The 9,254-nt window shown below is 40.0% G+C and overlaps 1 protein-coding gene across 3 annotated transcripts in view; it reads right to left on the bottom strand.

The window, feature by feature from the left end:
• Positions 1-3,941: 3,941 nt before the first annotated feature.
• Positions 3,942-9,254, bottom strand: part of CEP76 (centrosomal protein 76) — a 44,670-nt gene continuing 39,357 nt past the window's right edge. For all 3 annotated transcript variants that reach the window (XM_030552716.1, XM_030552717.1, XM_030552718.1), the window contains 2 exons: positions 5,940-6,157; positions 3,942-4,119 (listed from right to left, as the gene is read on the bottom strand). In XM_030552716.1, the coding sequence (XP_030408576.1) occupies positions 3,981-4,119; positions 5,940-6,157 (357 nt within the window). In that variant the 3' untranslated portion in view covers positions 3,942-3,980. The remainder of the gene's footprint in view (positions 4,120-5,939; positions 6,158-9,254) is intronic.

Below are 9,254 nucleotides of genomic sequence, written 5' to 3'. Positions count from 1 at the left end.
TATGCACTCCTTCAGACAATTACTCCACTGGTATACTGGACCTCTGGTTTTCAGAGGCCTGAATATCTGCATAAGTCACTTTCTCCTACAATTGCTCTCCTTACTTTAGTGACTACCAAAGTAAGAGTTCAATAAGGTATGTTTAAAAGCATTTTTAAAAAAATTGGAATGAAACAAACTAAAAATTAGCTTGAGTGTTTCTTCTGTCGTCAAGACCGATAGGTAGTGTTATCTGATAACATCATTTATGAATTTGGTTTTCAAGATCATATGGGAATCAATCTATATTCTGCAGTGTGGTTTTAATTCTCTCTAATCTAGTTTATTCTGTTATGTCCTCCTTTCTGTGACATTGATTCATTCATGACTTTCATTAAAGCTTCATCTATGGGTGAGATGCTTCAAAATATTTTTTCACATTTAAAAAAATAAGATAATATATTTTAAATTAGAAGTTTTTAGCTTTTTATCAGAACATCTAAAGTAAAAGTAGCCAAAATTCATTTTACATTATGCAACAGTACAAATAAATTAATGCTGCAGTGAGGTATCAATTTATACTATAAAACATCTTTTAGTGTTTGAGTTATTTCTCAGCATTTCTCTTTCCACCATTTTATTTTAAATATCTGAGGGGAAAAGTGTATGTTGGATGCAAAGAGAACATGTATGTAAACTGTTACAACTGACAAACTCCAATATTAAATTTTACAGAGTGACCTCTTCTGTATACAGACGTACTACAGGTTTAATAGGCCAAAAAAAATTATATTCAAAAGACTCGTGCCACAAGACTACAACCCACATTTTCTGAATAGTTTACACTTGGCAATATATTGTTTTTAATGTAACTGCAGTGGATTTAGGTAAGTTTCTACATTTACAGATATAGACATATATACATACATACTAGAGCCAATTAATTATTTTAATAAAAATATATTGGTTTAATTTACCTATATCCACCCAGTAAAGTGACTTCAATCTTTCAAGTTAAGTTAAGTAAAAATGGACAAACGCTGGGGATATAGCATTGTCTAACGTTTTGATCAGATTGGCTCATTGTGGGACACTGAGCAAAATCAAAACCTCTTGTACCTCAGTTTCACAACTATAAAATGTGGATAAGTACTAAGCCACCTTTGTAAGGCACTTTAAGATCTTGTATATGAGGTCAAGTCTATAACTCAATGTATAATTAAAACCTAGGAGCTGCAGGAGCCAGTACTTTGTTACTATGAGGCAGTACTTTAATAATACCTAAATAGTGTCCCAAGATTGGTGTTATGTAGAATCATGCTGCTGAAGATATCTTTTGTCTGAGACATAAGTAGAGAACTTTCTATTTGTTGCTATTGTATATCTCAGGGCACTTTCCAGAGTTAGGTGTGTTACCTATGGTGTCAACCACAGTTACTATTAACAGAAGCACTTGAGCTAGATCTCTCTTGGGCTACAGAAGGTGTCAGGGAGTAATTTTTCCTCATTATATGTCCCTCTTTATCCATGGTACTCAAAGATAATCTGGGACAAGCAACATATATAGTAAGCAGGACATTGAGTCTTACTTTATTGTGCTGCTTGCAAGATTTTGAGGCTGTGCTGAACAGGCAGAGACCCTGGAGCTAATGCAGGGACAGTAAAGCAACTAATATGCAGCCAGTGCCTTCTGTGACTGAGATAATCATTGCTAGGAAGCCAGAGACAGTGAAGGAGCAGAACTGGGTCTGTGATGCATGGTGATGCTGAGAAATTATTTTTTAATACAACAGGTAAATTAAATGCCCCAAAACTTCATTAGCACAAGTTAAGGTTGCCCGAAGTGTCCTGTGCCATTCCAGTTGTAGAGCATGGCTAAACTTAAGCCTCTAAAAACCAGGACATAAAAAGTTAAGGCACATGCCACTCTTACACCACCTTAACTGCCCATACCCCAGCACATACATACATACATACTAGTACTCTACACTGACATGCTACAGAACACTTTGAAAACAAAGCATGTGACCGCTACAGAACAAAGAAACCTCATCTTTGCTAAGGCAAAACTTGGGTTTAGGTTAGGTGTAGCAAACAGGAGCTACCTACGCCGGACTATGCTCACCCAGTCTACTACATTAAAACTACTCCAGACTTCCTAAATGTTACACACACGTATCCCCAATCATACTTGCCAAAAGAGTTCCTTCTACACATGCAAGTTATTCCAGAAGAAGATCACAGGTGAATTTAAAATTTGAAATAGAATTTAAAATGTGGAATAAGTGTCCACACATGGTGCTATTCAGAAATCATTATTCCTGAACAATTTCATGTCTAGACAAGCCATAAATCCTGGAGGCTACTGCCATATTTGCCACCAGATTGCAGACAATTCCCCTGGAAGATGATATCCCTGTGCACCTCCATGGACACAACCTATACAATTCAGTGCGGAAAGGAAGCATACTTGATCTCTTTAAGTACACAAGCACTTCATATCAGTCACAGCTCTCACAAGCTGCTCCAACTAATCCCTCCAACATTCAATACAGCTACTCTTAACAGTTAACGCAGCTACAATGTATGTAGATAAATGCTGGGAATTCAGATATGTGGAACATTCTCTTTATCTCTCCTCATGTCTATTTATCGTAGGTTCATAGAGTTAGAGGCTACAATAAACCAAAAAATTGTTTAGTCTAACTTGAATAACACACGCTGGAGCATTTCATCCACTTACTACTCCATTGAGCCTAATAACTTGTGAATGACTAAAGCATCTTCCAACAAGGCAGCCATAATCTTGATTTTGAAGACATCACAAGATGGAGAATCCTCCTCTCTTGGTAGTTTGTTAAATCTTTGCACCTCCCTTACTGAACTATTCCCAGTGGCTACTACCAGCACCAGGAGTCGGGTGGAGGGGGAAAGAGTTTAGTCTGCACTGAGGGCGGTGGTATGTATCTTTATTTTGTGTTTCTTGGTTTTCAGAGGGGTTAATTTATCACTCTCCACATTCTGAAAGGGCATGAGGCACCAACTCTGCATTAATGAAGTTTCTGGGTATTTAATAAAATGTGGAGACTATTTCATTGTCATTGTAGCAACCACTGATGTTGACATCTCAGCCCTTACTACATCTCACACACTCCAGACACTGGTAACCTCCTTGACCTCAACAAAGAGGACAGAATGCCATTTGACCAAAAGACCTAACTGCAGGATCCAGTGGAAGTAGGTTAACACAGGTTGTGGAAGGGTTTAGCTAGTGAAGCACAGCTCTGACAAAAAATGAGAGAAAGTGATAGGAACTCTAAGTGCCTGTAACCTGGTGTTAAAGAACCTCAGAAGGAAGAATTTAGGACTTTTCCTAACGAATCAGGAAACTATACAATTACATATCCCTAGGACTCTATCCTATGATTGCTTCCTAAGTGCTGTCAAAGGATGCCTAGACCAGTATGTAACTGAGACAGGGATAAAAGTGTATCCCCTCCTAACAGAGAGACTATTGGCATATTGGTGAAAATCTTTGGTGCAAATCAGAAACCAAAAAGAGTGACAAAGTGAAAGGGTCCCCCAAGAATAAACAAAGGAAACACCAGTGGACTTGGGTATATAAGGTACAAAAAGGATGCTTACTTTTCATGAATCCTTCCACAATCTGGAACTGTGAAAAAGAAGTAGATATTTGCATACATGTTTTAATGCATGCAGATCTTTACCACTAAGAATGTAAATAAAGCAACTTTTATTAAAATAAAAATATACACTTTATATAAATACACTCATTACAGTATATACAAGTATTTTTGCCTTAATTTTGTTTTAAATACACACATTAAAAATATTTACAAATTATCATCAGAGTGGTGTTTACCCAAAGTGAAACATTAAATGTTGTAATTAATATGATTTTTAATAATAATGTTCCTTTGTACTAACACTTATGTGCACTGTTTCAAGGCTCTAAGAAGTATACGTGATTTTTTTTTTTTTTAAAGTACAGAGCGGTATTTACAAGCAAACATGATCCAAACAGCACACGCAGATTCAGGATATGTAAACACTCGCACACGAACTGCAAGCCGCACTTGGTCTCCCCTACAACAGATTATTTCTTCACAGAAAGGAGACCTATTTGGCAGAAAGGAAACATGAATAATATGGTTTAAATATTGCAATTAGTTATGAGTGACTAAATAACTATTAAAGTTTTTAGTAAAAAAAAAAATAAATGTACAAGTATTAGTTATGATTGAAGTGACAGACATATATTTCCAGGACATCACTATGCCAAGAATCTGGCTTTTTGATGCTATGACAGAGTAACATCGTTACCCTATTAGTAGGGCCCTACCAATTTCATAGCGTGAAAACCGGCAGCCCTCCCTCTGTGAAATCTCATCTCCTCTGCTGCTGGGAGCCTGGGGAGGAACAGGACTTGTCCTTCTCCTGCCTGTCTGCTCTTGGTGAGGTGATCAGATCCACCTCCAGAAGTGGCACAGAAATGAGAGTGGTACACCCTCACTTCTGCGCTGCAGCAGCCTAGGAGCTGGGCTCCGGGCTTCTATCCCCTCCCCCGCAGTTCCTGCCGCAGCTCTGGGTGTCAAGCTCCTGGCTTCCCCTTCCTCCCCTAACAGCTCCTGCTGGGTTGGGGGCTTCTGCTCCCATCGGCTGCAGCCAGGGCAGATTGGGCTTGGGGACTCCCCAACCCCTGCTCCAGCCTGGGCTAGGGACTTCTGCTGCCTGTTCCTCCAGCCAGAGCTCAGGGCACCCCCGCCACTCCAGTCTGGGCTCAGGGCTTCCACACCGTAACCTCCTGCCAGCCAGGGCAACCCAGGCTTGGGGCTTAGGCACCTCCCCCCTGCCGGAATGGCTCAGGACTTCCACCCCACAGCTAGGGCTCAGGGTAGCCCAGGCTCAAGGCTTCAGTCCCACAGCTGGGGCTTAGGGCGCCCAGGCTTGAGGCTTCTTCCCCCAGGGCTCCTGCCAGGGCTCAGGGTGACCCATTTGGGGTTTCTATCCTAGGGCTTCTTCTGGGGTTGGGGCACTCATCTTTCTAGGGCTCTCTGCCTTAATCTGTCACTGGCCTGGACTAGCTCCTAGGTGCATGGGGGATATCCTACCTACCTCCACCTCCCAGAACCTCCTCTAACTGCAGGAAGCCTGGAGGCTACTAGCTAGGCAGCACAGAAGTGAGGGTGGCAATCTTGGGGGAAAAAATAACACAACAACTTTGCAATCCCATGATCCCATTTTGGGTCAGGAACCCCATGGTTACAGCACCATGAAATTTGAGATATAAACATCTGAAATTGTGAAATTGACCAAGTTGAAAGTCCTTTGGCCATGAAATTGACCAGAATAGAATCTGAATTTGGTAGGGCCCTATCTATTAGTATTGAAAAGTCAATAACCTGAATGAAACCAAGCACGGACCTCTTCTGTATATCACCTCACTAAACTTTTCCAACAAGATGCTGGGTTATATAGTGCTACTTTTCATTTACTGTCCTTAAGCAAGTTTTCAATCCATGGGGCAGTGATCATAGGAAAAATAATTTGAATTTGCTTGATAATATGAAGTGTCTCAAGTGTTTTAATAAATCTAACTGTATTACAGCCTTGACCTCTCAGCTAATACTGCCAGTAATTCTACTGATTGTAGTTACTGTGATATTCCATTAGATACTGGGCTGAGACAAATCATTTATTTTGCATAGGCTACTAAATAGTTACTACCAATCTGAACCAGATTTAGATTAGTGACCTAGACGGGAAAAGCTGTTCCCCATTTCCAGTTCATTATGCCATTCTGATTTCTTGCTAAATCCCTTATGCATAAAAGATGATGATATAATTTAGAATTATTTCATCTTCATCAATTATGAAAACTTACAACCTATTACATGTTTATAAAACCTAATACTACTAGATTTACATCTTAATCTTACCGAAGGCATGTAGAAAATGCTCTCCTTGCATTTCTGTAAACAAAATGGATGGGGAATCCTTTAAATGTGTGACCATCAGGTACTGCTCTCCTTATAGCATCTTGAAACTCTTCATTTCCTGCAGAGATGCTTGTTGTACGTTCAAGCTCATAGGCTGCCAAGGCTGGTGACAAGAGATAGGATAACTGGTCATCCCAAACAGTAGTAAGGCCTAGATCCTGTAGGATGAATCACAGAACAGAGTATAGTACAGAATGAGTGGTCTCAAGGCAATAAAAAAAAAAAAAGTTTAACATATGGTAAATTAAAACACATCTATTACATATGTGTGCTGAGATCACAGCCTATCATGCTGACCAATATTGTCTCATTGTTTCCTTATACTCCAGTCAGTAACCATCTGCTATCTCTTGTGTTAAACTTAAATTGTAAGCTCTTTGGGGCAGGGTCTTTTTGTTCTGTGTCTGTAAGGAACCAAGTGCAATGGTGTCCTGCTCCATGACTACGGCTCCTAGGCCCTACAATATTACAAACAAACAAACAAACAAACAAACAAACAAACAAATAAATAAATATCAATCTTTCATCAAATCAGTCAATGTTGGAAACGAAAAGTGAAAAAGGTCAGTATTGCCTACCAACTACTATTACAAAAACATGCCATTGGCAGGAATTACATTGATACACAGAAGATTTAGTTCAGGATGAGCTGCAAGTGGGATAACTTTGTACTCAAAGGGAAATCTGTTTTAGAGGCAATGATGGGAGGCCTACAGTTTTTGTGGTTCTACAGCAATTATGAGACATGAATCCATGGCAACGACTGACTTAAAATTTTGTATGTTCTGTTTTTTCCTAGCTCTGAACTGTGAATTAGCAAAAATTAAAGTAAAGTCAGAGTACAAGTAAAAAAAAGAAAGAAAAGCAGGCTAAAAATAAATACAAATGACCTAATTACAAAGGAATTTGCATAAAGCCAAGAGCCACTTTATTAGTACGTCTGTAAAAAGAGAGCAAGGCAAATCCCAAAGCGAGATTCACTTACAAATAATATTTCTACTGTCCCACTAAAAATAATTTCCAAAAGACAAAGGACTGCATAACCAGACTTTAAAAAATAAACAAATACATAAATCACTACAAAATTGAGCATTGTGCAAGATCTTTATTTGCTCTATATAATGTAGTATCGTTTGTCCAATCTACTGTTAAAAATTCCTGTTTAGGAAATTAAGGAGTGTTTGGTTTCAGATAAGCCCAATAACTCTTTCTTCCACAGCAAGTATTGACAGTCTTGAAGCATGACTAATCAATCTCAAGATTTATATAAAATAAAAAGCATGGATAAGGATACAGCTAATCAACTTGGTTTGTGATCATGTCAGATAAGCTTTGTCGGTTGGGTCTGTTTAGTACAAGAATGAGACAATGCCAAAAATCCGCCATGCCCCCCCAGAGATTCTAGAGAAAGTGGCTCCAAAGCATTCCTCTCTCTGAGTCATACAAGGAAAAAATGGTCCAATATACTGCTTGGGGATACCATTACAATGAGATGTAATATGGAGATCATGATCAACTTCTACTAGAGGTACTGTGTGCTCTTTAAGAATGTGGTTGTTATTCCTGATATGGCTAAACTGCAATTAAATTAACTACATTAGTCAACCCAAATTCCTCTTCTAGTTTATACTGAATAAATAATTCAGTTCTTGTCCTAAAATTGTGTGTTGTGTCAGTAGTAGGTAGTTTGACCAGAAAGCAAGTGTGAAAAACTGGGACACATTGGGTTTTTTAGGGAGGTGGTGTAGTTGTGTATGTAAGACCAAGCCCCTCATATTGGGACCTTTGCTCACCCTAGTGGTAGGTGAAGTACGAAAGCACATTTGTATCTGGCTCTTTTTGATGAAAGACACTGTATTAAAATGAGTATTACTGTACATGGCTAGATAGTTTATATGAAGTGAGGTAGTCAGTTAATGGGGCAGGGGAGAAAGAGGATTAAAGCAGGGCTTACAATTTTGGAATCAGTCTTCAGAAACAGAGAGGAAAATGTCATGAGAATGTATTCACTGAAACCAGTCAGGAAAGTATCTTCGTAATTAGGTCAGAGAGGCAGATAAGAAATTTAGTATTAAGAGTTAAAGGAATTTAGGAATTTCTGAAAAATGAGAGATCAAAAACTTGTCCACATTTCTTCTTATCTATCTGTTACACCAAGTCAGAAGATTCACTCTGAACCTTAGGCTTCTGCTACAGCCCACAGGCTCCCTGGGAAAAATCTAGCTTTTTCCCAGTGCAGTTTTGGACATATGGGAACCTGAATTTGAGAAACAAGATGCTGAAAGCAGCAAGAGATACCGACCAGTTTGCTTACAGCCATTGTGGAAGAAATGGTTACTTGCTGTAACTGTGGTTCTTTGTGGTCTGATTCAGATGTGTATTCCACTTAGGTGCATGAGTACCCATCACTCTGGAGCCAGAGAATTTTGCCTAGCAGTACCAATAGAGGGTGAGTGTCTATGCCTTGTGGGTATAGCTCCTCCCCTGAGGCAGAAATCGCCCTAACCCCTCAGTTCCTTTGCACCAAATGCCCAGAAATTAGACACTGATGCAGAGGGCACAGAGGGTGGCCATGGAAAACACATCTGCAACACATTTCGAAGAAAAGACAGTTACCTGTTCCATAACGGGTGTTCTTTGAGATGTGTTGCTCATGTCCATTCCATATTACCTGTGTGGGCTCGCCACATGTGCCGTTGCCGGAAGTTTTTCCTTCAGTTCTATCAGTAGGGGACAGGCTCTGGTGCTCTCTGGAGTGGCGTGCACATGCTGTGGTATAAGGGGCACCGCTCGCTCCCTCCATCCTCAGTTTCTTCTTGCTGGAAACTCTGACAGTGGAGAGACAGAGGCCTAGTCTACACTAAGCGTTTAAACCGAATTTAGTAGCATTAAACCGATTTAACCCTGCACCCATCCTCACAACGAGGCCCTTAATATCGATATAAAGGGCTCTGTAAACCGGTTTCTGTACTCCTCCCTGACGAGAGGAGTAGCGCTGAAATCGGTATTGCCATGTTAGTGTGGCCACAAATCGACGGTATTGGCCTCCAGGCGGTATCCCACAGTGCACCATTGCTTTCCAGAGCAGTCACAATCTGAACTCGGATGCATTGGCCAGGTAGACAAGAAAAGCCCCGCAAACTTTTAAATTGCATTTCCTGTTTGCCCAGCGTGGAGCTCTGATCAGCATGGATGGCAATGCAGTCCCAAATCCAAAAGGAGCTCCAGCATGGACCGTACGGGAGATACTAGATC

This window comes from Gopherus evgoodei, chromosome 2 (assembly GCF_007399415.2).
Source record: "Gopherus evgoodei ecotype Sinaloan lineage chromosome 2, rGopEvg1_v1.p, whole genome shotgun sequence".
Taxonomy (NCBI): domain Eukaryota; kingdom Metazoa; phylum Chordata; order Testudines; family Testudinidae; genus Gopherus; species Gopherus evgoodei.
This window is presented reverse-complemented; position numbering and strand designations above follow the sequence as displayed.